The sequence below is a fragment of the Cygnus atratus genome, chromosome 15 (genome assembly GCF_013377495.2).
Source record: "Cygnus atratus isolate AKBS03 ecotype Queensland, Australia chromosome 15, CAtr_DNAZoo_HiC_assembly, whole genome shotgun sequence".
Classification (NCBI taxonomy): Eukaryota; Metazoa; Chordata; class Aves; order Anseriformes; family Anatidae; genus Cygnus; species Cygnus atratus.
The window spans coordinates 13,944,731-13,971,642 of NC_066376.1; the positions used below are offsets into that span (position 1 = coordinate 13,944,731).

Below are 26,912 nucleotides of genomic sequence, written 5' to 3' on the forward strand. Positions count from 1 at the left end.
TTCTAATAAGACCATTTCATAACACTGTGGTTATAAACATCCTCCAGATACTATTGCAATGGTATTTGAGGGAACAAGACCAACATAGACTTAAAGGATAGGGACTACATCTGAGAGATAACACACATGCAATGATCAGCAATGCCAACAGTACAAGAAAATAGATTCCTGACAAAAAAACTTTTATACAGCCATGCTGGACTCCTCTGGCATGTGCAGTAGTGGGCAGGGTAGCAAGATCGGCGAGAAGCTACCTTGCATGCTATTCTGTCACTAATCAGCAACAGGCATTTAATCAAGCTCAAGAACATTGACCATGATATACCCAGACAAGTTGGTGAAGATTCTTTTCAACCATGTACTGCTTTCATGAAGCTTACTGATTTGCACTGGAAATTTTTCCAGTTAAATGTTTTCTGTTCTAGTGCCTTCAATTTGCAGTCACCTTTCTTAGTGCCTCAGCCTGAACTTTAGGTACATTCATTATTATGGTACATTACAATAAAAGATTGCCAGCTTGTCAGTTTAATAGTATTCATAAAATCACAGAGGTTGCAAAACACCTTTAAGATCATGAAGTCCAACCATTAACCTAGCACTGCCAAGTCTACCACTAAAGCATGTCCCTAAGCACCACATCTACACGTCTTTTGAATACCTCCAGGGATGGTGACTCAACCACTTCCCTGGGCAGCCTGTTCCAATGCTCCACAACCCTTTCAGTGAATATTTTCCTAATAAGCAACCTAAGCTTCCCCTGGTGCAACATGAGGCCATTTCCTCTCGTCCTATTGCTTGTTGCTTGGGAGAGGAGACCGATCCCCACCCTGCTATAACCTCCTTTGAGGTAGCTGTAGAGAGTGATAAGGTCTCTACTGAGCCTCCTTTACTCTAGAATGAATAACCCCAGTTCCCTTGCCCACTCCCCATAAGACTTGATCTCCAGACCCTTCACCAGCTTCACTGCCCTTCACACACTCCAGCACCTCCACGTTGTTATTGTAGTGAGGGGCCCAAAACTGAACACAGTACTTGAGGTGCAGCCTCACCAGAGCCGAGTACAGAGGGTCAATCACTTCCCTAGTCCTACTGGCCACACTATTTCTGATACAAGCCAGTATCCTGTTGGCCTTCTTGGCCACCTGAGCACACTGCTGGCTCATCTTCAGTGGCTTATATGCTCACCTCTTCTTTTTTCCTTTCCATTTCCTGTTTGAGGCCTGACCTAGTTCAGGTGCCACCACTGCTGAAATAGTCTCCATGGCTGCAATGTGACCCCTCCTAAAAGTGCATTCCCACAGCTTACCTGGCTGAACTCATGCCTGCTTCCCGGAATTCTTTTCTCCAAACTAATCAGTCAGCAAAACTGAATCTGTGCCACTGCGAGGGCCTTGGTAATCACAGAAGTGACTACAGGAACACAGACTTTCAATACCTATTTGAAGGTTACGGAGAAGATGTAGCCTGGCTAGAAGCTCATCATTGGGAAGATGAGAGGCAATGAGCATAAGTCAAACCATGAGAGGTACTGATTGGGTGTAATGAAAAGCTTTTTCAGGAAGAGGACAGTGCAGGTTGCCCAAAGAGACTGTGCTGTCTTCCTCGGAAGTTCTCAGGCCCCTGGGTAAAGCCCTGAGCAACCCGGTCCCATCTCCCAGCTGACCCTCTCTGAGCAGGAGGTTGGGCCAGAGACCTCCTAAGTCCCTTCCGACTTGAACTGTCCCACTGATCATGTGAACTGGTCACGTCAGTATTCACACCTTAGAGAAAGATAATTTTGGTGTTAGTGAACAGCAGCTGGTGGAAGGCTGAGCCTGCTGCCCACAAAAGTGGTTTTCAAGAAGCTCTGAAAAAGTCCCCCTTGGTCTCTCTTTGGTCCACTAATGGAGATGAATTTGTTGTGCATATGCATTTAATTTAAATGAGATGTCATGGATTAAAATTGCTTTATCATTGCTTTGTAGGTAATCTTATTTGCTTCACAATGTGCTACTTTTTATTTGAAATTACAGTTGCTCACAAAAGGACAAGCTCAGTAAGTTTGCCTACTGCAAAGCATTATTTCCCCTCTATTTTTTATTTTTTTTAGCAAGTCAACATTGAAATTACAGGCTGAGCTTTGATGACTTCAGTCTTTATGGGTCTCCAGAGGGGACAGACCTCAACTTTTACATATTTCATCATCCTTCCATCTTTTTCCTTACTAGAGGTACTCACTTACTCAGAGCACAGTAAGATGTGTGAGAGGTCATACTGTACATGTAAGAACACATCATCAGAACTCTTAGGCATAACCAAAAAACTCAAGCTACAATAAAGAATGAGCTAGGACTTGGTAACTCATACAAGTGTGTTACTTCCAAAACAGTATTTGTTTCAACAGACCCAAGCTTAAAAAAAAAATCATAATGATGTTACTGGCAGATAACCACTAAGTTTTTAATACATATGAGAATTCTTACTTGACTTTTTACCTCAGTTTAGAAGGAAATTTTCATATAAAGTTAGAGATATGAGAACATAAATCTGTCATGAATTTGATTAAGGGTTGTCACAGTCAATTGACAACATTTGCCATTAAGCAGAAGAGTGTATTTTTCCTTTGTTGTTTATGAGATGCTCAGTACTGAGAAAAACAGAAAATTGACATCAAGCTGCTATGGTCTCAGATTAATGGATAAATATTCTGTTCTTTATAGCTGGCTATAAAGAGGGTACATGAAGCATTACAAATAACCCCCCCCCCCAATCTCTTCAAGAAAACACCAATCCCATTGCTAACAATAAACAAGAGCCCTACCTATTGCTGGGGGAAAAAAAAAAAAAAAAAAGTATTTTCACAGCAAAGCTGGTGCTTTATCTAGACTAAAGGCTGCCGGAAATCGTAAGCGTGCAATCAGGCACAGACAAACAGTTTTAGTGCCACCTTCTCCTCTGAATTAATGCAGGTTTCAGAAATTGGAACAGGGGGTACCAATGTTTTTGATGCTTTTATGCAGGTGAGATGGGTTTTGGTTGCACCGCACATTTTGGACTTTGGAGGTAGCTGTTTTAATGCAGGCTTCTAGCTGGCAGCCTATTAATTTCCCTTTTCCAGCTGATAAATTAGCAACTGTTTTTTTTTTTTTTTGAATTGTTTTAAATCTGACTTTGCCTACTATTGCATTATAATGAAGGCATTGTTATCTCCTCAGAAATCATTTTTATGAGTTAATATTAAGTATTTGGAAATATTAGTGCTTCCATGATAACCAGATCTGCCTTTGATAACTCTGGGATTTCCTGCCGCAGTGGTGGATTTTTTTATCTTTTATTTTTTAAAAGAAGTATTTTGGTTCTGCGAAAAGCAGAGTTTTTTCTCATCCTGAAGATCTGAGAACACTCTGTTAAGCAAATCAGCTCAGGGAACTCAAGCATCTGCACTTCTGTCATGTGTTGGCTCAAGCTTTGCACCCTTCTGGGGTGAGCCAGCAGGCTCTTTAGGAAGGGAAATGAGAGGGAAGTGACCGATGAACAATGTGACCTGAGCAATGCCTTGCAGGTAGCATGGACACCCATTCCTGGTTTGCAGAACCCATGGCTAACTCACTGAAAGACAGCACAACCACCAAGGATGTACTGAAGTGTAGCCAAAAGCCAGTGCAGCTCGGTTTTGCATGGCTACATTCCAGGTTTTCAGCTAAATCTCATCTCTGTGCACAAATATCTATGTACCTTATACATAAGCTATTGTGTAAAAAAGTTACAATTAAAAAAAAAAAAGCAAGGTGACTATGGAACTTCTGTCCAAGAAGTGAAAAAATAATGCCTGAATTAGAACATAACTTTATTTCAACTATTTCCATAACTCAATCTAGAGTATTTCCAAACATTGTTAGTATACTGTTCGTGAAATAGTAAGATACTTTATTTTAGAAGCACTTCCTCAGTTCTGAAATCATCCTGTTGCTGTAGTCCAACTATTTTAACTTTTCAAGGACATGTCAGTGGTTTAGTCAATTTAGTACTTCAGAGATGTGAACCAGCCACTAACTCCCCTGCTCCTCCCCAAATGAAAACAAAGCAATACCAAAAGAAAACAGCAACAAAAAGAAATGGAGCATTCCAGATTTAAAGCGCCATTTTCATGTTCAGAATACTGTATTCTCTCTCAAGGACTTGTGCTTGCTTTCAGCATCAAAAACCTTCACTCAAGAGCATTGTTAAAATAATTAATTGGAAACACTGAGCTTGAAGTATGACTTAAAGCTGTCTGCAAACTTATCAAGCGCTTGTATCACCCAAATGTTTACTTCTTATAAAGCTTCACATAGTTTTTGACATCTTCTTAAACACTACCAAGCTCTTTTCATCTAGTGAGAAATAACAAAAACAGTTCCTACCATTCTTTAAACTGAGTCATTAAGTGTTGATTATCAGCCTAAGAAAAACTGAAGACTGCCACAAGGAGGGAGGCGACGCCTTCAGGTACTTAATGTCTTAATTCACTTACCAAGTTCTGTGGCTGCTGTAGAAGCTTTATCAGAGAGGGATGGCTGTAACCTAATTAAAAAAGAAAAAAGAAAGAACAGTTGTATCTGGGTTATATAAACTAATGTAGACAGTAACCTAGAGAATAACCTCATTCAGTTCTTAACTCAATTTCTGTTTGACTTGTGTGTGTTTTAGCTATCAATAATACAACTTCTTGTGAAGTAGGACAAAACTCGTATTTATCAACATGTATTACCTAGAACTTCAGAATAAACTTGGTGTCAGGCAACAGCACAATGTAATTTAGTATTTACATTTAAAAACCGAACACAAAAAAAGAAATGAACATGATGTAGGTTGTTGGACAACTGAAACATCAGTTTCCACCAAATATTGCAGGTCTGACATTACTAAGTTTGCTTGCTCTTATTTCTAGATCTCTTGTGTACATTTGGTTTCTCTACAGTACAACACCAAACCTCTCCTCTTCCTCAGCTGAGAGCAGAAACCACTTTGGGCCAGTACAGCCCCTACAAGCCGCAGTTTCTGCTGGCTGTGGTACAGAGCCGTGCCTGTCCTCCTGCCTGAAGCAGGCTGCTTACCATGCCTGCTCACATCACCCTGACTTCCTTCGCTGAGCTCTGCCCACCCAGCACGCGTTTCAGAAACAGCTTCTGACAGTCGCCACAAGAGGGGAGCTCCCTATGCAGCTGTGTCCGTTTACAGTAGCCAGTACTAACTACACTTCCAGTCTCATACCACTTTTTTACCCTCCTTGAATATCAGACTGATCAACCCTAGCACAACAGCAGCTTTTTTTCCTTCCTCTCCACTGTTTTTTTTTTTGCCGATTGGATTTGTCTTCATTGTAAAACTTTTTTTTCCCTCTTTTAAATAATAACTGATTTCCCAAAGAAAGCTCATTTAATAAGTCTAATTTCAATGCATTATAACGTATCCAGACACAAAGTCAGTACCAAAATATCCACCAGGGCTCTTTGTCCCTGAGCAGAGCTAGGTGGACACGCAGTGGTGCTGTGCTCAGAGATGGATTTCATCGCCGATGCGTGCAGTGAGCACATGTCAGGCAGACCCAGCAGGGACAAGCACTGGACTCGAGCAGAATTTTGCCTATGGCCTGACAGCACTCCGGGACATCTGTGGCAATAGGATGGCACTCATCGCTGCCATCCTCTGTAATGCTATCTGAACGGCCCCTCTATGCAAGATGCTGTCAGACTTGTTCTGAGACATGCCCGTACTGGCCTTTACGTTATCTGGGCTTTCACTTACATACACATATGTATATACACCCACATCCATTTGCACCCATGGAGATGCATATTCCTCTCCTGCACACTGCAGATGTTTATGCACAACCATAAACAATCTCACCACAAGGAGAGGTATGTGGACAGCCACACACAGGCAACTCAGAAACTCGTATTTTAGTACCAGCTTTCATTACAGTTTATGTTGGAGTATCTTTTTCAGACGTAAACACCTAAAGCTCTACATCATTTCCCACAATGTGAGTTCCTCATGAGAACGTATTAAAATGTTAGGATCCAACTCTTATGACCTCAATGTGAATGAATTAAGGGTGATCGTGCAGGCTCTCTGTCACCGAACGCCGAGCTGAGTGTAGCCCAGGCCAGGTGGCAAGCAGTGCTAATGCTGCAGTTCGGACTGTGGGTAACTCTCCCAGCTGATAAAGAAAACGTCTGCATTTTCCTTCCAGAGGAAAGAAAGGACCCTCCATTTAATAGCACTTGTCTTCTCCATACAAAGTCTTTAGTTTTCAGCACATTAAGACCTTGGAGAGATCAATTCTCATTTCTCAGCTACTGCCAATAGCCAGGTGAGACACCGAGTTCAAAACTGCTGCAACTTCCTAACCGCTTCTCTGCGAATGTGGAACCCCCTTGAACTGTCATTTGATACTTCCTTGTTGCCCTTCTCCTTTGGCTTCCTTTTTTTTTTTTTTTTTAATCTTTCTCCCTTTCTTATGTGACACTTAAATTCTCTAATTCCTAATACATGAGTACCTCACCGTCAACAGTCAATACTGGCTCTATTTTCTTCAGCATGTGGCCAAATGTAAAGCAACTCCACTGAAGGGATGGATTACAGCAGACTGAGACCAGTGTAAGCGAGGAACAGACCCTTTGTGGCGCTTGCAATTTTGAAATAACAAATATCAACCATCAACATACTTTTTTTTTTCTTTTAACTTCTGTTTACTTTCACTCATTTGTCTTTATTCATCCTGCACTGGCCATCGTCAGTACTTATTTCCAAAGAAAATATATCTGTCAATGTATTTATATGGAGGAAGAAACAAAAATCCACAACTTTCTACTAATCTTTTTTTTATATTTGCAGTACTTTACCCTGCATTTCAAAATGTTGAAATTATTACCATGTATTTTGAAAAAAAAGGAAAATTAGCGACAGTAAAAGAGCACAAATGAATGAAAACCACCTACCGTACCTAGGTAGAAGCAACAGCTTTTTTAATTGATTGAAAATAAAAATGAGCTGCTTTTTATTGTAGCAGTTAGAGCTGTCTTCTAAAACATCAAGTGAGTTATTAAATAAAAAATCTTAAATATGATGCGAGGAGTTGTTTTATCTGTTAGCACTTCAGACTTAACAAGACAAAGGTGCTTAATTTATGCTCTATGGGAAAACTTACTTACTTAAAGGTAAACCAATGTACCTGATGCAAAAACAAACAACAAACAAAAAAACAGCAGTGGAGCCCAGAAAAATTTATCATAGGCCTGATTTTTAATTTATGAAATGCCAAAGCCACTGACTAGCATCATCTTTTACATTCCCTTGTAGAAACAGTTTGAAACCTCATCTTCCCTACTGCTCAGTTTTTTATTACAAAAGCATATCATGTCCCTGAATTCCTCATTCTAGTTGAATGACAATAGCCCTTATTATCCTGTCTGAGCAGCGGAGTATTTGGCTACTATGTTAACAAATAAATTTAAAATTCCCTTTGGATGTTTTAGTTCAAAACAAAGAAATATCCAGTCTGTTTTTAACTGCACGTCATACTGAAAAAAAAAAAAACACAACAAAACACAACAAAAACCAACCAACTGTTAAAATTAGTAGGAAGATAATATAAGTGGTTATTTGGACACAGACAACTAAATCCACATTGCACCTGCTATCACGGGAAAAATTATGCTTAAGCTAGAGGGAGTGACCCAGCTGAGAGCTGTGTCATTGAGAGCTGTCGCTGTGGCTACAGCTGAGAGCACCTTTGAGAGCGTGTATTAATGTTTCAGAAGTCTCCAAATTAAACTTTATTAAGTTTGTTATAAATAACTACTATTGCCTAGAAAGCTTAACCATTAATTCTAAAACTGCTTGTAAAAATGTGAGATTCTGCTGGTGGTGGTAAGTTTGAATGAAGAACGGGAGAGTTTGAAGGAGATACCTTGGTATTTCCTCTTATGTAACACAAATTCGACGCTGCTACTACCCATAACCGATCTATTTCCATCCACACAAGATGCTTTTGCTTCCTTTCTCTTATCTCATGCCAAGTGGCTCACTCTTCCTCCTCCTAACATTCCCTGTTCCACTGGTGCATCCTTGTATAGGCCCCGGTAAATTAAGAGAGAATCCTTGAACCCTGACTCTATTTAAAAGAGTAGGTCAGTGTGTAGGAGGATGCTGAACTGGTATGTGGGTTTATATTCATAAAACTAACACCAGAAAGAACTAATTGGTTAAGTAACTATTCTGTAACTATTGTATACAAAGTCAAAAAGCTCTTGGGCTAAGACAGCAGTGGTTTGTAGCTTTATGACTCCACTTCTAACTACTTTCCTATAAGAAGTGACAGAGCTGGCTCTGAGAGAAGGGCACCCACTTCATCAGTGTTGCTGTGTGTCTCGATCAACGTGGCAGGAAAGAACATATCCTCAGGCTCATAAGTGTCCCTGCCTGCAACAGGAAAAAAAAAAAGCAGCCTGCTAAATTAATGAGATGGAGGAAGTCCTAAGAATCCATTTGAACTGAACACCAGGCTGCTGCCAGCAATACCAAACCACACCTCTCTGAATCTCTCCGAACAACAACAGACCTTGCCAACAATAAAAAGACAGATGATTATTTCATTTGCTCTTCCAGGCAGTTTGCTAGTAAACATGTCTTGCATTTGGCTCCATGGGATTTCTAACTCTATTACACAGATGAGATACAGATTGAAAGGAATATGTTGTGTTACGATTTCCCAAAAAGCAAGTGGTAGAAAAAAAACAAAAAAATGACTTAATTTTTGTTTGTTTGCTTTTTCAGCATGAAACAGTCCAGAACACCTTTGCCTAGAGTTTTTTTTATATACTTCTTATCTCTCTGCACAGTCATGTATTACCTCTCACCCTCTACTGATAAGTATATTCTAGTGTACCAAACCATTATTAAATCTTGTGGAGTTCTGACAGATTCATGAAAGATTTTATTGGATTTACTTGCAGAGACAAGCACAGGCAACGAGCAAGCACCTTGATCTGAGAATGTCAACTCACCCAGAATTCCCAACATGATTTTCTTTTGGTGTCCTAGTCTAGAACCTCTGTCACCAAGAGGGACATTATTAGCGACCTCTGCAGCTTCACATAGTCTGTCTTGTCATTCCATTCAACTTAAAATAATTCTGTGTGTTCAGTCAGATTTAGGTCAGCCCGTAAGTATTATGTTTCCATTTACTTGTTGCTGCACATCACAGACCCACTACCTGGGAAGCCATATAAAGCACTGTACTATAATTCTTAGGTGACTGAGGAACGTGTCACCTGAAAAAAAAAAAAAAAAAAGAAAAAAAGCTTGTCCTCAAGAAGGAGGAACTAGATGGCTTAGCTGAAGATCAGCTATATGTACTGGAGTCTGTCATGTCCATGTCATAAATTTCGGCCAACCAGAGAAAACTGCAGAAGCCTCAGCTATCACATCACAGGACGAGTATACCTATCTCAAGAGAGTTAACAGATCTCAGTTCAGTTCTGGTCACAGATGATATTAAGAGCAAATCTAATAATGCTACAGATGTTAAAAATAATTTATTTAAAGATAATCTTAACCAAATCAGGCATTATTGCAGATTATTAATATTACATATTACAATGATGACTCTGGTCCTAAAACAGATCCTATTAACAAACAATTGTTGCTAACTATAATTTAGACAAGAGGAGAAAAATTAAAAAATAAAATAAAGAAACAAAAAAAGCATTAGCCATCAGCTGCTTTAACTTACCGTTATGCTAAAAATGTCAGAAAAGGCTACATGGCATTTAGGATGCTTAAACACTGAGTTGTTCAGCTATTAATAAATAGCTGAATAAGAAATAGATGAACATATTTCTAACAAGTTTTGCCCATTAGGAAAATATTTCTTTCCTCTCGTGGATGCAAGAACATGAGCACTGCTGACCCAATTTCTAACCTCTTAAGAAGATACAAAAACTGTATTAAAAGAGGTATGCTTGTACCATCATAAACTAAAACATCAGAAAATCTCAGTGCATTGTCTATACAACCTTCATTTCATTTTTTGGTGTATGCACTGATTTGCCTTTGACTAGCTGATTACAGATGAGTTTTTCCAAAACACCTTTTCTCGTCTGAAGAATGGGAGGTCCTCGAAACTAAACACACTTCTTTTCCTAGATCCCTAAAATCCAATGCCATTTAGATGAGGACTGGCATACCAGCATCACGCTTCTTTGTCTCATTCCTGTTTCTACATTAGCGCTGACAAAATTTTCTCACTGTATTCTCTAAAGGGGAAAAATAACTAGAAACTGTGTTGATGAAAATTAGCTACAAACATTAAAGAGTTCTGAAATTATTGCACATTTCTTAGGGTACTACATGACAGCAAAAATATTAACTGCAAAGAAGATTGGGATAGTCGAAAACCTATTGCAATCTCAAGGTCTTAGATACCAAAAATGACCTGAACATCACTAAATTCTCTTTCCCAAATGGGAGGCCCGCAGGGATGCTTTTGAGTCATCATTGCTTCTATACATAGTATAATATCTACTTTTTAAACTACAACAGTTCCGCTCTTTTTGCTTCTGCAGAACAGTTGCTACCGTTAAGCAACTGAAAAGAACCATGGAACAGCAACAAACAAACTAAACACCTACCAACGCCTGTATTCCTTGCAGTTGGGGCCTACATCTCTGCCCGTGTTTTTTTCTTGAAATGCTCCACAAAAATCAAGCAACTTTCCCAAGTACTTGACAAGTCTCTTGTCTGGTCCCTGAGCCCAATTAGCCTGCCACCCCACCTTTGCTTAAACTCAGCACCACAGGATGAGGTTGTTTCACCTTACTGGCTTCCACATAGCCAGCTTCTTTTTTCAGTTCTTTTGAGACAAGCATGTTAACTAAAGTGCAAAACATGTTTTAATGTTAAAATTATTAAGTTATGTTTGTTATATTAATGTTTAAAAAAAGTAACAAACTATTATAGAATCACAAGGTATACAAATCCAAGCACAGACAGCCTAAATTGTAGAATTGCACATACAAATTAAAATTAGTATTAGAGCTTCTTCCAGATACCACTCTGTGCTCCAAGTGAGCAATAAGTACTGAATTTTTAACCCCATTTCCCCAGCCACTAAAAAACACCACTGCATATTACATAGCAGTGTTATACCCTGATTGCAACAAGACATAAATTATGTCAGCTTTGTGTTTTGTTGTTGTTAATCAACCAAGGTCTTTGGTAGTGGCTGAGAGAAGAAAACAATAGCTTGAGGACAAAGCAGAGTGTTGGTATAGCTGTTTCCTACCTATCGGGATGGATGAAATCTGAGAGTAGAGATCCAGCATGCGATTGCCATCTACATCTACTAGGTAGTTCCCTCGGCTCTCTTCATAATTGCAAAAAAAGTGTACAGCTTCTGCATTCTTAAAGAAAAAACAAACAACGAAAGCTTTAAGTAGCAGCAGTGTGGAGGAAGCAACAGCAAAATCCAATAAAAATATCTAGTGATAAAATATAAAGACACATCATATCCATCCCATGGGAATTAACTGTAGAGCTATTTTTATAGAGACTGTTAAGAATCACCTTTTCTAATGAAAAAAAAGGAGGCAGAAAAATGCACATTTCTAACATCTATCAGCTAAATAATATATAATGACTGAACAACTGAGTGAACAAAATAATTCTGCCAATCCTCAATAACTAGGCAGTTTCAGATCTGAGAATATAACTTAGTCTTCTTTATCCAGTGAACCCCCACATGATGCTTGCAGTTATATAAAAATACAGGCTGACAGCCTTTTTTTGTTATGAAACCTTATTTTCAGTAGTTTGTGAAGGAAGTTAAGGGCAAGCATGCACTTTGAGGAACTGCTTGTCTTGGGAAGGCAATATACATTTAGGTTGGCATACTTTTAAGACCAAATATACGTGTGTTCTCACTGGCCACTTCATAACAACTCAAAAAGCATATAAACTGTTTAAGTAATTACAGAGAAATCACTGATTCTAGCAAAACCATTCTGCTGTATACAAAATAGACTAGATTTTATTCAAATGCACACATATACCATGTCCACCATATACCATGTCTTAGCATTCAAACCCAAATTCAGTCCTCCACCTTATTTTTTTGAATGGAATTAAACATATAAAACAGGATTTTAAAACAAGTTCTGAAATCACCAGATTGATACCTGCCCAAACTCAGAAAATTTGACAAATTACCTGAATTCCATTCAGCTGTTTCATTAATTCCTGCAGATAAAAAAAAAAAAAAATCAGCCCCAGGTATGTAATTACCAAACACTGAAGAAAAACATGTTTCTTTTATATGACCACATAAATTGTGTGCAAAACTTGCAATCTTAGATGCTTCCCAGGCAACTGCACTTGCCACATGAACTTTCATAGTGTATCTTGCACATATGACAGTTAAATTGCTACTGTGGCATGTTGAGCTGCATGGGCTGCACACACTGTTTAATTGTAAATCTTCAGAAAGGAAAAGCTGCCCCTCCTATACTGATCAACCAAACTGAGAAGATAAGAGACAAATGACATATGTACAAAACATATGCAGACGCGATGCTGGCACATTGGTTCTAGAAATACAGCTTAAAAAAAAATCAAAAATCAGTTTCTTAACATCAAGATTAGCTATGCCAATTGTATTTGTGTTCCATCCAAATTCCTGTGTTTTGCAGAGAACTTGTGAAGGAGGCAATATGGAAATTATTGAAAAACAATTATTTTGACACTGAAAGCATTTTAAGTGCTTGTTTTAAAAAGCTTGTTAGCTTTTCTGTGCTAATTGAACAGCTTCCGTATAAATACTGACTCTGTCAGAGTAAAATTGTCCAGCAAACTGAAACTTTTGATTCATTTCAAAACCAAAGCATTATTTTACATCATAAAGTCAACTAGGTTGCTCTGTTTCAGCAGGAGGACAAGTAGCCACGTCCCTACACCAGGCAGATGAGAAGTTTCAGCAAATTGATGCTCTTTTGCTCTCAGTAACTTCAAATAGGAAGTTGACAGTTGAAATTCAGGAGAAATTTAGATGTCTCTCTGAGAGAGGGGCAAGACAGGCTTCCCCCCTTCCTAGCTTTTCACTCCCAGCATCTTGATAAAAGTGAGCATAGACTGTTGTAAAATGATATTTATTCCTATTGTATTTAAAGTTTGGAATTAAATTTGTTCTCTAGTAAGTTAAACACAGATAAAGAAAAAAATATACAAGCCATTATACTTTGAGAACTTACTCTAGATCGTGGTCCAGGAACTTCTGTCTTCATTAGAGGTCCATCATAATCAAAATCCACATCAATTTTAGCTGCAGCTTGACTGATATATCTGTGTCCTGTAGGAAATAATGAAAACCTGAGTACAGACCATATTTTTTGTGTTCTCCTTTAGAATAAATATCCATACCTTATCTGACTGAGAACACTTGACAGATGAGACCAATTACATTGTGCTGTCTGAAGTGAACCAAATATCTCATCTTTGACAACTGTGAAATAAAACTAATACCAGTGAGGTAGCTTTAAGAAAAAAAGTGAAACGACAACGCAAGCCTAGAAAAACAGAGGCAAATCCTACTGTAAAAAACATGAGGACTAAGAGCACGTGTCCATCTCCACTGGTAAGTCTGCCAATACACCTTGAGCAAGCCTTTGCTGTGAATGCCCCATTCCTACGCAGCGAAGGCTCACCACTAGTAACAACCAAAAAGCTTCATGGAGTCCACTGGTAAACAGTATTGCAATGTTCTGCAATAGCTCAAAGAACACTGCTTGGAAAATATAAGTGCCTCAGAAAGGAAAATAGGTATGTTTAAAATAAACTGAAAATCTCACGTGAATCCGGCATCTCGCGCTACTGCTCTGAAACCCGCGTCAAAAATAGCAACACAACTTTTGCTCTGTCCTGTGCCTGGGTTGCTGTTCTTTATCCATGTATATAATAGGGATATCACAATAAACTTTATATCTGTAACAAAGCTAAAAGGCAAAAACCTCCTGAACTTCAGTAACATGCTCGGTTCCCATTTCTGAAGCAACTGTACCACAATGCAGTGTTTAGGCATAGTTCGTGAGAGAGAGCAGCTTTACATATCATTTTTACCAACATGTCAGGATACAGCCTTTCGAATAAAACAGGAGAGTGACACGATATCTGTGGAGTTCAGCCAGCAGAGCTGGAAAAGCAGCTCTTTCAACTTTGGTCATCCAAAATCTACAAAGCTCTAAACCCTGACCCAGGCAAGTGTCACTGCCCAGCCACAAAGTCATGGCAACACCTTTTGATTCTCCAAGCTTGTTCTCTCCACCCAAATTGGAGTGTGTGAGAAGGCCAGAAAGGAGCACTCTACATCAATTAGAAACAGATAGATAGGGCACAAATAGCCTTTCAGCTCAGGGGAGTGCTGGATATACGAAATAAAGAGACAGGCCTATATCCCAGTACAGGGTTACCTGTGCTAGCATGTGCACACAGCAGTCCCCACAAACTAGCACCAGCCCGGTGCTGAAGGCCGGAGTGACAGCAAGACACTGCCGAACACATCTGGTCCCTCCCAGCCCTGGTCTCCCTACACGCCTGAGCGGCAGAAAGAAGGAAAGTGAAGGATGTGCTTTGGACAAGCGGAACAGAACAGAACGTGCTTTGCTCACCGCCATGCAAAAGGGAAGCTGGGGACATGGCCTACTCATGCCACCAGGCTGATGTGATCAGGAAGTGTCAGTAAGCACCATTTTGGTAATGGTAAGCATCCATTTGGAATATGTATATGTTCCATTAAGGGGATTAGGGGATAATTGTACATTTGCAACAGAGGAAGTACAGACTTGATGGCTTTACTGAGGTGCCCAGCAAGAGACTACGAGCTAGCTCCGTGCACTGTGACTAAGTGCTGGACTGAACTAACCGTCTGACAGCCCTATGACTTTTATCATCAAGCACCTGCAAGCCTTCACACAGCACAGTATCAATGACAAATTAGTCTTAATAAGCTCAACTTAGGGGCATCGCTCTTGCAGCAGGTCAACACCTGAAAGATAAGCGCATCACTTGTTTTAGGCTGTGACGGGCATGGCATTTTAAAATGGTGTAATTTGCAAAACCCCACGTGAAGATCCTCAGCTCCCTTTCTCTCAGAGGAAGGCCGAGTTGCGCGTCAGAGTGGTGGCGGATGGCTGAAGTAAGGTGACAGAAGCACCTTTGGCAGCACAGCGCTGCCAGGTGCTACGGTGATACAGCACACCATGTCCCCATCGCCCCTGAAAGGGAGGCACCCGGGGAGGCAGGCCGCATCCACGCGCACAAAGGGCAGCGGGACACCCGCAACCGCCCCTCACAGCCACAATTTCATTTCAGAAAATCACTAGAAGTGTTCTTGTTTTCAAATGACAGTTATCAAATAAGCATTTATCAAGGAAAGAGAGGCTATACTCTGAGAGTGCTCAGTAGTGCTTTGAACATGGTCATTTGGCCGAGGTTTGTAACTGTGATTAGAGATGTTTTCTTTGGATTTGGTAAGCCCAAGCTGAGGCACAAGAGGCAGTGGGCACAAACCGGAACACAGAAGGCTCCCTCTGAGCACCGGGAGGCACTTCTGTGCTGTGCAGGTGCCAGAGCCCCAGCCCAGGTTGCCCACAGAGGCTGTGGAGTCTCCTTCTTGGAGGTCTCCCAAAGCCGCCTGGACACAGGCCTGGGCCCCCTGCTAGGGGTGGCCCTGCTGGGGCAGGGGGAGCAGATTGGCCCGGGGGCTGCGAGTCTGAGACGTGTCAAGCAAGGCTGATTTTGAGAAAGTTTATCTGCAAAATCACAGCCCGTTGGAAGGATCTCTAGCTAAGCACTTAAACTCACTGCCCATTTTGGGAAAACTTGGTCTGCAAAGAGAAATCTTCTCTTCAGCTTTAATTCCAAGTGTTATATCTGAGATGCGTCACTGCCTCTCTGCGAAGCTATTAATAGGTTTTGTTACAGCAACACCACTTCATTTTTGTGTCATTCTGTTTAGCATTCATGTAAATTGCAGACTGCATGGCAACTGTTCCACCAGAAAAAAAAGGCTACTGCAGATAAAAAGATCAGCAGAAGCTACATAATACAGAGCCAATAAAGCTGCAGATTCGGTAGGCAGCTTACAAAGTCTACAAGGGGAAAAAAGAGACCCAACCAACCCCTCCGTGCCCCCAGCTCCTTCCCCGATGGAAGATCACAGCAAGCCAGCAGGAACATTTCCATTTCTTCTGCGTCACCCAAGCCTGCGTGCTCTTCACCTCCATCCCTCCCCTCAACCAGCCCTGCTCTCTCCCTTCTGTGGAGGAATTTACTGTCCCCATGCATGTCACAGGGCACTGCAATATCCCTCTCGTTTCCTTTTAACCTTCTTTTCTGCAGAGCTGGGCTGGACCCACCACCACCCTGTGCAGCTTTTGGGTCCCAGCAGAGGTGGGCAGCACTATTCTGGACATCCCTGTACTGTGCCCCACTGTATGGTGCAGACGGAGGGCAGGAGATTCACTTCCCTGCCATCTGTCCTCTCCTCTCCCTTACCAGGCTCTGTGTGCTGCTGTGTGATACAGGGGAGAGCACCAAGAGAGGCACAGAAAACCCAGGACGTTTTGGAATTCGGCAGTAGCATAAAAGATATGGAAAAAAACCTGAATCCGACGCATTTAGAAATATAAGCATGAAAACAAAAATTTTGGACTATTTCAGATCTTTAACCTACCATGAAATAATTAAATTTAATCTGCTTCAATAAACAAGATATAACAGAAAACCAGCGTTTATTTTATAAACCTTATAAAGTAATAAATAAATAAATAAAAATCTAATGAGCTTTCAAGAAGTAACACCAATAACCCTTCTGTTGGTGTTCTGTGCAGGTGTTTTCTGCTCCAAGTACTCTGAAATACCTGCACAACAAAGATTTACTAGGGTTTATAATGTTGGCCAGGAACATGCCAAATAGTACAGGGGTGAGAGGGAAATAGCTTTACAGTAAGACACAAATGTTTTATTGTAGTCTGGTATTACTTTGCTGGTATTTTTTGTTAAAGGTGTGGAAGCACGTTCACTTATCTTGCACTTGATGGTTTTGAACTATGGTTGCAGGGTGTGTACAAAGCAAAAGGAACACACGCCCGGAACCCTCTTTCTAACCAGTCATAGCCCAAGCTGCCACTTCCCATAACAGATGCAGTGAACTTCATTTTAGCTTTTACATTTTGTCAGGTTTAAAGCTCTACCACTATTTTTGAAAGTTTGCCTTAAACATACTCGTAAAACGAGTTTTCCTCCAAATGCAAAGGAAAAAGTGAACTTCTTTTAGTTGTTTTAAGAAGCCGAAGTCTTTCTTGTTATTTCATTATTACTAATTCTGTGGCCACAAAACTGTTTTCTGAGTCATTTAAAAGAAAAGACATGCTTATATTGTAGTCATGCTTCACTGCAGGATAGTTCATTCCTCTGCTGAAAAGGAGCTAATAGGAACGTGTAATTCAGGGTGTTTCTGTTGGAAAAGCTCTAGACCCTGTTCTCTGCAGTGTGACAGCCTCAGCAGGGAGTTTTTAAAAGCCAAAACACGCAGCATGTATGAGCCTTACTGGGAGGAACCTTTTTGACTTGTTCTGCAAACAGCGAATGTTGCCTTCTCCTCCAGAACTTTCTCCAACAAGTGAAATGGTTTCCTCTCTCCTGAAAACATATTGCAAGTACACTTGCAATAGTTTGACAAAGCTGCACGTTCAAGACAGGTGAACTATGATCCACATGCACTTTCCTCCTCTTCCACCCATCGCCAACACTCCTCCCATTTGGAGCAGCTGCTGCCCATCTCTGGAAATCAGGCCACATTCCCTGGGTGCTAACACCTATCTCAGTGTAACAAAGCGAGTGGGCTTTGGGAAACCCTTCCAAGACTCACATCCTGTAAACAAGTCTATCAGTAACGTGCATGTGCAATCTTCCTTTTAGGGGGAAACATTTAGCACACTCTATTTCCGTGATTTGTAAAGAAAGACTACTTTGGGGAGGGGGAAACCAACCTCCCAGAAATGCTCAGTAGAGCAGCAAAGACCATAGAAGCTAGTAGCATCATCTTTTTGCTGCTATTTATGCAGCAGCCTCTTCTGCACTGATATTTGAACTAGATATGTGCTAAGGGCACACACGAGCGATCAAAAATGAGCAGAGCTTTGCTGTGTGGTGCTGCATCAATTCACACTGGCACAGCTTGTACCTGTCAACAGACAGGTTTTTATACACAGCAAAGGTTGCTCAAGTGAAACTAAAGCATGCCAGTCTTGCCCGAAGAAGACTTGCTTTAAAGATCATTTTTATTATATTAGTGATGTTGGTCAATTTATGAGACAGATTACTTTGTTTTAAAAAGCTTTCAGGAGCAGCTTAGCCAAACCTCAGTCACTTTCAGGATGTCAGTGAACCAGAGTCACCTAAAAAAGGAGCAACACAAGTGACAGGTTTCCCTTCATTTGCTTGTTAGCTCCTAAAGCATGCTACACGTCATCAGGCTCTACGAGCAAGTGATCTCTCGGCTGATTCACTGATACAAATTTGATTTTATACACTTGCTTTCAAGAGCCCACAGAGTGTCTCATTTTATGAACACCAGTATAAGGACAGCTTCACCAATTTACTGGTCCTTGTGCTTGCAAAAGAGTCATTCCACCTCCTAGCTCAGGCAAATGCTATGGTTTGAATCTGAAAGAACAGCCTGCCATAAAGAAAAGGAAAATGGCTTGTGTTACCTCATCCTGCCAACCCACTGGGAAGGAAGGGATTGCTATGAACAGGCTCTCTAGGCCTACCTGCACCCAGAAGTACTGCTCCCTGACAGCAGGTTAACTGGTGCGCCTGGGCCCAATCCTACACCTGAAGTAGGATTTTTCATTTGAAGTAAAAAAATGTTGTGACCGTACTTATGGCAGACGGCCCAATCTGTCATAAGCAGCAATTGTGTGTCTGCACACAACCAGCACACAAGCACGTTTCGTGGGCACAGAGGGAGACACACGTCATATCTGAGTGCACAACGACCATCACCATGGTGCACAAGCACATCTATCGTTCATAACAAAAGCAGAACTAGGTAGGTAGCGTTACTGGGAAATCAGGTGTCCTGATGTAACACAACTCAGTTTAGCAGGTAGAGAAGATTGAAGTGCGCAAGTAATTGCAGAATAGACTCCAAAAACTGCACGAATCAGTAATGCCCTGTCCAACAAACGGAGCCCAAGTACTCCGCGAGCCTTACAAGTAAATCAGGAAATCAAGTAAGTCAGACCACTCACTGCAATGCTTCATCCCTAGTTAACTGTAGCATGTCTGCTCAGCTGGAATTTCTCTCTCTCGAAGGCACTGAACGTACATTACAGCTTGGATCGAATTACTCCTGTTTGACTTATTAATATCAAGTTACTCTGCAACAGAAACTCTGCAAATAAAGCTACTCCATTTTGATACTGATGAATTCAGGTCTTGGTTTTGAGTGCTCCACTTTGCATCTCCAGAATATGTAAGTGATAGATTCTTACCACATCCAAGCAATTTTTTTTTCCCTAGATGTATCAATGTTTATGCTCCTGAGCCAATGGGCCAACTCAACATACTGACTTTCTGTTGAGGTCTGTGATCAAGCTGCAATGGAAACAGGGTTTCTCACGGTATATTAACTTAGCATAAGAACAGGACCAAATACTATGACCTCAGCTCTCTTCCTAAAAAAGGATTACAAAAGCTTTTAAATTACATGTAGCTAATAAGACTGTGAACAGTGAACAGAGCATCTCTTGACATCAAATCAAAAGTCAGAAAACAAATAATGCATGATTAATGAACCTAATTATCAAAGACCACATCAGCTAAATGACTTGCAGAGAACTTTTGACCCCTCTCATTTGAAGATGGTGGGTACAATAAATTAAATTCTACTTTTCTTGCTTCTGGCAGCCTCTTCAAAGCTCTATACAACATATAGCATCCTTCTAAACACTTGAGTGTTTAACATCAGCAAATTATTATTCTTCCTTTTCATGTAACAGGATGCCATCATTTGCCAGCAGACAGAAAAGCTCGTATTTCAACTCCTGTTTTCTAAGCTATCCTCATCACTCACCAGGTGTCTCACTCAGCAATTTTAAATAAAGAACCACATTGCTATAGCAACATAATTAATATAATTACACCCTTCTAACATTTGGTGATATTAGTAGTCACAAAGAGCGCTACTGTTAGCAGGTCTCTGGGGTAAGTAGTGATCTCTGCTAATGAGAGGTAGGTTCACCAGAGGCCTAGAAAGTACTTAGACCTCTGATACACTTGACCAAAACCACTCTCAATAAACACAGTTCCTGAACGTACAACTACTGGATATTACCTGAGAGAAACTCCAGAGGAGGCACTGAAATTATATCAGCGTAATTAAGAGGAGGAACTATCCTAAGGCAAAAAAGAAAAGATAGAAAAAATAAATGCTGGCACATTTCTCAAATGCAAATGTTTTGCTGTGAAAGAGTGTAGAGTGAAAGATGCCCAGTCCCAAAGGAGGCACGTTACACGTGCCATACCACTGCTGCCCTGTACAAGTGCAGAAAGGCAATTTCCCATGCGCGTCTGTAACTTCTGCTCCATGGTGTCTCCCAAACCTCCTTCCAGACAGAATTTTTGGAGCATGGAGGCCCTGACAGCCTAATGTACGAGGACTGTGATTTCCCCCAAATACTATTTTAGGTGTTGCAAGTATAATCTGTTACTAACAGCTCTTGAAATGCAATGGCAAAAGCCCAGGCTAGCTAGAGGTGTTTGGAAAGCGAACATCGCTGTTGCATAATGTTGTGAAAACTGAGATTGCTATTTACAGAGTGCTTATGCTGTAAGATCAGAAGCTGCTCCACATGAGATTGACTGTGTTTCAGGATTCCCACATACACACTGGAGATTTTATGGGAAAAGGATTCTCCAAAGACCAAGACAAAACCTGAAACCAAAGAGGGTGTAGAGGAGTGGGAGCTCCCAAACGAAAGAGCAAGAACAGCTCCCTCCCCTCAAACACACCATAATCCCAAATCAACTCTTCAGCACTAATGGGAGCACCAAGCTGCTAGTTTTCCTGCAGAACTTGTGATGTGAATCAGTCATAACGTTCTGCCTCATTTGCAGCCCAACAGACCACAGTAAGTGAAAGTTCGTCAGGACCCCTCTAGAGATTAACAGCCACAAGGGAAAACAGCCAGCATTACCACAGCTGCCCTGTGTGGGACAGAAGGAACGGGAAATCAGATGGGAACATCACGGGCCTTACTTGTCCTCCTTCGCCTTAAGGAGCTGAGAACTGTTGCCCAAACTTGGCCTTGCAGCAGAGCCTCCTGGCCAGTACTTGTCCAGCCACCATTTTTTATCTGAGCATTGCCATGTATCTCAGCTTTTGGCAGAATGTTCGATCAGGCTGGGAAGGAAAGGTTTCTCAGGCTAGCAGGAGAGGTTGCACTCCAGGTCATCAGCAGCTGGTTCTCATGGCAGCAGCTGAAGGTGACCTCAAGTTTGTGCTCTCTACAACCCAGAGAAGGAATACGATCCTTGCTTCTCCCATACATCCCTCAAACACATCCAGTTTATTCTCTCTACTGAAAGAAAGAAATATTATCTGGACGATAATAAGGTTTGCATTAGGCAGAGCAAGACCTCAGACCACTTTATTTCTTGTCCTGATCTTCTAGGGAAACTTCTAATATATATACACAGAATAAAAAAATGCAAAAAGTCATAGCAAAGATTAATACTAGAGACAAAAGAAGGATTAGAGTAAATCGTTCTCATGGCTTTCCAACCTCTTCCAGATAACTGTGATGGGGACAAGTCAAGAATGAATATGAACGTCTCTCAGTCTTCACTGCAGCATGCCGGTGAGATAAAGTGGTATTATTCTCTGAAGAGAGAGAGGAAACAGGCTGAGATATGTGAGGTATGGCCTCAACCAGAGTTAGTTCACCTGGGGCACTGCAATAAAAGTGCTGAGAAACTGCAGGAGAACAACTGGACCTATGAAAAAAGGCTGAAATATTATTTAAATCATTTGAGACAGAAGTACAAGGTCTTGGGAGAGGTAATAGGTTTCAAATATGTAAAAGGCTGCTGCTAAGAAGAAATAAACATTCCAGCTTCCAGATCCACTGAGGATAGGACAAATAGTAAGGATTTGATTTTTCCTGTTTTGAAACTTAGGTTAAACATTAGAAAAAAAGCTCTAAAGATAAGGGCAATTCAACAACAGAGCAGATTACCTGGGGAGGCTGCAGAAGCCGTACCGCTGGGGGCTTTTAAGAGCAGGTCAGCATCCTGGAGGAGCATGTGCAAGCACTAATGGGAACTGACGCCTCCTTAAGGCAGAAGACTGGCCTTTTGGCATGCTTTCCAGTTCAAGAATCAAAGACGAATTCAACCCCTTAGGGTAATCAGTAGGAAACCGAACCGAGATCTCTAGAGTCCTCATAACTGTGCTGCTGCCCCACTGGCTAACAACAGCCTATGATTTGGTCCGCCTCTGAAGCACAGAAACGGAATGGCTTTCCCACCGTAGCGACACAGCCGCCAACACCAGAGGTAGCGCAGAGCGGGGTAAGTGCGTGATTCCGACTGCCAGCCATGATTAACCTGCAGCACGGTGACTGCTGATAGCAACGCAGCTGTGCCTGCAGAGCTCAGCTGAGGATGGACACTGAGAAACGCCATTATTTCTCCAGCATCAGCTGCCTCTCCTGGGCTTGTCTGGATGTTGCTGTACCGAGAGCACTATGCAGGAGTCTATGTTTAAAAAAAAAAACAAAAAAACTAGCTACTCAGTCTACCGATGTTCTTCTGCCACCTCTCAAAATCTATTAAACTGTATCTCTGATGGCAAACTATCAAGTACAAGAAATACATAAAGACAACAAGTTGATACCTGATTACAGCTTACTATTATTATTATTCAGGAAATCATATGGACTCCAAATTATTACAGGCTTTACATTTATGGGGAAGATTTAACTTGTATTTTACATCGATACATTTCACTTAGCTTTCGCATTTTAATCAGCTTAAACAATTTTCAATTTTCGTTTTGTAGTTATCTGGCCACGGACTAGCACTGTGTTAGGAACTAGAACACTACAAGCAATGGTCAAGTAAAGAAGATTCTCCTCCCAGATGCTTAACTCTTGTCCCACATTCGTTAAAAGATTTGAGAACTTGAAATCTATCTCAATTAGAATTAAACACCATCTCCCACATACAACCAGAGAAAAAGTTCCTAGAAATATTTTGATTAATATCAAGTTTAGTTTCCTTTGTTCCCATGTGTTTTACAGCAGTGAATGTGGGTATAATTCTCTGCCGCAGTGAATGCAAACTTGCCAACATCCTTCCTTTTCACATGCCCCTTTTTTGTCAGAAACCAGCGCAGTTCATGCTCAGGGCCAGCACCACGCTACCTCCCACATTTGCTTTAAAAATCAGAAATAATCAAGGAAGAAGACTCTCTTTCTGTAAATAAATTAGATAAAATAGATTCAAGCTGCACATATTATTGCACTTAATGCAGGCACACAACTGAAACGTCACAGCCCACAGACAGAGAGACTTCTACCAAGAGGCAAGCTATTCTCCTCTCCACCTCCCCTTTGCAAACCCCGTCATTTCAGTATCTCACTGAAAAAGACAGCAGAACAAATGGCACTGCAGGAATTTTGTGGGAGTAACGTATGAGGAGTCTCTTTCTCAGTCTGTACAGCTCGGAGTTTGCATGCTCAAAAACACGTCGGAGAGGAGCACCCTGAGGCAGAAATTGGACATCCCCCTCAGCATCTCCCTAAAAACAAGCAGAGACCAGCAGTGCGACCAGCAGTGCTGCAGCCTTGGCTGGGACTAAGCAGGAAAACGACCCGAAGCTCACATTTTTTCTACAGCTGCCAGTCTCTTGCCTATTGTGTCAGCCAGGAACGTAGTAGGCTAAAAAACTAGCAGGAGACAGTTCCTGCTGGTGGGGGCTTCTGCTCTTGCTCCGTATTTTCTTATCTCTGGAGACATGCACCCAAAGCAGCGTGCCTCCTATACAACCTACCAACAAGGCCCTCCATCCTTTGCTATAAGCCTGCTTTTAGCAGCCTTTCCACTTACAAATTTCTGAAAAGGATGGACTGATGGGGCCCAGAGTTGCATTTCTTTTGTATTGCAGCCCTTCATTGCAATGGTGAGAACAGAAGAGCTAGCCCACCTGCACTTCAGGGACCTCAGGTGCACTGCACAGCTGTAGTGATTTGTCTTCCTGGGCAGGGAGCATCATGGAAGTGTGCAAGATGCTGGGAGAGACAGGGAGTGTTAAGTGATACCGAGACGACAGATTAGCTCAAAGGACGGGCAGCTGCTGAGGGCCTGCTTGCTGCAAGCACTTTCCATTGGCTACTATCGACCAAACGATCACCGCTCTTGCACAGCTCGGGTAATCAGTGCGTCACTCCCATAAATGAAAGGGCATCCAGTCCTGGAACACTGACCTAATACTTTTCCAATAGTTACAAGACCAAACTTTCTGTTCTTTAGCCAAAGGTCAGTTGCTCGCCAAAGTTGACTGTTTAAAAGGAAATTAATTTTTTTTTAATTTCTAAGCAAATGGAGAGGTTCTGTGTTTGCATGGCAGTGGCACAAGGAGCACATTGGCTCAGCAGGAGGGCTAGAAGAGAAGAAACATTAATATTTACTTGTCACAGAAAAAGCCATTCAGCCGTATTGTATTCAGTGTAACAGCACATAAAGTGGATGCTAGATCTTAAGTTCTACACTTCGTCCAAAAAGACCAACAGAAATTTGCACTTTTAAAGCATGAGACCAAAGTTTGCGCATGTATTTCATGAGACCGCAGGCTCAATGTACATGTGCTAACCTAGGAACAGGGGTCTAGCAAGAACTTGCCATCATACGCTTAGGAGAAAACAGCCTGAAGCTGTGGGTTAGGCCTTTATTTCACGTTAGAGCTAAGTGCAGGCAGAAAAATACCCCCAGCAAAGGCCACCTCTTGGTGTCAGCCACACAAAACCTCCCCATAAAGAAAGACAGGCAGGGGCATGCTATGATGTGCAAACTGGAAAAAGATGATTTTGATGGATGACTTTTTCACCTCTGCACCACGTAGCATCAGCAAGCAGCCCTGTTAGAGCAGAGTTCCAAGCGCTGACGAGCTTTGTTTCATTTAACAATTTGCACTGTAAACATGCTGAGCCTTCAATTTGCTAAATTAAAAAAAACAAACAAACAAACAAACACAAAAATCACATAAAAAACCCACAGCATCCCTGTGTGCCACTTCTGTACTACAACTGCATCGCTATCCGAGATGCAGAACACAGTATTGTTCAAGTTCTGAAAGATGCAACACTAGACAAACCCCAGCAACTTTCAAACTGGAATTTTCTTCACTAGCATAACATGAATACCACCAAATACAAACTAAATACACAAAAGCCACTTACCAAATACAAGCAGCCTGGAGTTCTGCTGCAGACAACAGCTCAGCTGTCGACTAAGCAACATTGACGCCATTTTATGTTTTCTTTACTCAAAAGGACTCAATCTTGAGGCTGATGTTCTGGAAGAGAAAAAAAAAAAGAACAAAACATTTATTCATGTCCTTATGGATGCAGCTACTGTGCCATTCATTTCAATTTCTCCTTTCAGTATCAGGACTGAGACCTGAGTCTGACACTAGGTCCTGTTAAGGCAAATGACTACCAGAGTAAATTTGTAACTCCCAACTTCAGTGGGGCCAAGAGATAAAAGATCATCATTTAGCTTCCCTTCTTCCCTTGCTCATCTACTTTCTGTATGCATGTTAGACTAGGTTAATCATTTTTAAAAATTTTTTCTTGTCAGTCTCTCAAGACAATGTGTTACTTAGACTGAACCTACGTTCATGAGAAAAACTTCATCTAAGCCAAAAAGACAGCAGGAGAAACAGTAGAAAATAAAAGAAAAATGATCATCTGAAAACACAGTTTCTACCAAGTAATTTCATCTCTCCAAAGACCGTCTGTGAGAGCTGGGGTTGTTCAGCCTGGCGAAGGCAAGGCATGTACCTGACAGAGGGAGCAAAGAGAGTCAGGCTCTGAGAGGAGCTGTCCAGTGAGAGGACAAGGCAATGGGTGAAAAATGAAATACAGTAAGCTCCACCTAAACCATAGAAGAGGTTGTAGAGTCTCCCTGCTTGGTAGTATTCAAAACCCAGCTGGACACTGCCCTAGGCCATCTACTTTGGGTGGCCCTGCTTGAGCAGGCCTTGGAGCAGCAGGCCTCCAGAGCTCCCTTCCAGCCTCAGCCGGTCGGCGACTGCCTCAGCCAGCTGAATCGGAATGACTTTGTCAAGTCAAGTAGCACGAATGCTAATATGACTCCTTTTTCACTCTGGATTACCTGCACAGAAAGCCTGTCTGGAAGGCACAAATAGATAGAAGAGGTTATTAAATTATTATCTACGATACAGGTTAAATTCAAACCTTACGCTTAAAAATCTGGTGTGTTCTACCTAGGACTTCATAGGCCCTGCTTGTCCATGCAGAGACTGTGCTGACATTTTCCCCCTCACTGGCTGCTCCTGTGCCCCCAGTAGGGGCAGGCCATCTACTGGCAATGGATCCAGGCTTGTGGTCCAAAGGGAACGGCAGCTATCAACCATACACCTCCCGGGAAGAGCTCCACAGAAAGGCGCTGCTCCTCCCGCAGAACAAGACCACAGCTCCCTGCCGACATCCTTCCTGTGCCATCAGTAAGGCGTGCAAACACACACTGCGGACTGGATGTGGGGAACACACTGAGCTGCCATGGTAGGAAGCATCTCTTATCCAACG

At 41.6% G+C, this 26,912-nt stretch overlaps 1 protein-coding gene across 9 annotated transcripts in view; it reads right to left on the minus strand.

Moving 5' to 3' along the window:
* ABAT (4-aminobutyrate aminotransferase) overlaps nucleotides 1-26,912 on the minus strand; it is a 60,264-nt gene that overhangs the window by 11,669 nt on the left and 21,683 nt on the right. For all 9 annotated transcript variants that reach the window (XM_050713796.1, XM_050713797.1, XM_050713798.1 and 6 more), the window contains 5 exons: nucleotides 25,542-25,657; nucleotides 13,269-13,366; nucleotides 12,232-12,261; nucleotides 11,309-11,426; nucleotides 4,493-4,542 (listed from right to left, as the gene is read on the minus strand). In XM_050713796.1, the coding sequence (XP_050569753.1) occupies nucleotides 4,493-4,542; nucleotides 11,309-11,426; nucleotides 12,232-12,261; nucleotides 13,269-13,366; nucleotides 25,542-25,611 (366 nt within the window). In that variant the 5' untranslated portion in view covers nucleotides 25,612-25,657. The remainder of the gene's footprint in view (nucleotides 1-4,492; nucleotides 4,543-11,308; nucleotides 11,427-12,231; nucleotides 12,262-13,268; nucleotides 13,367-25,541; nucleotides 25,658-26,912) is intronic.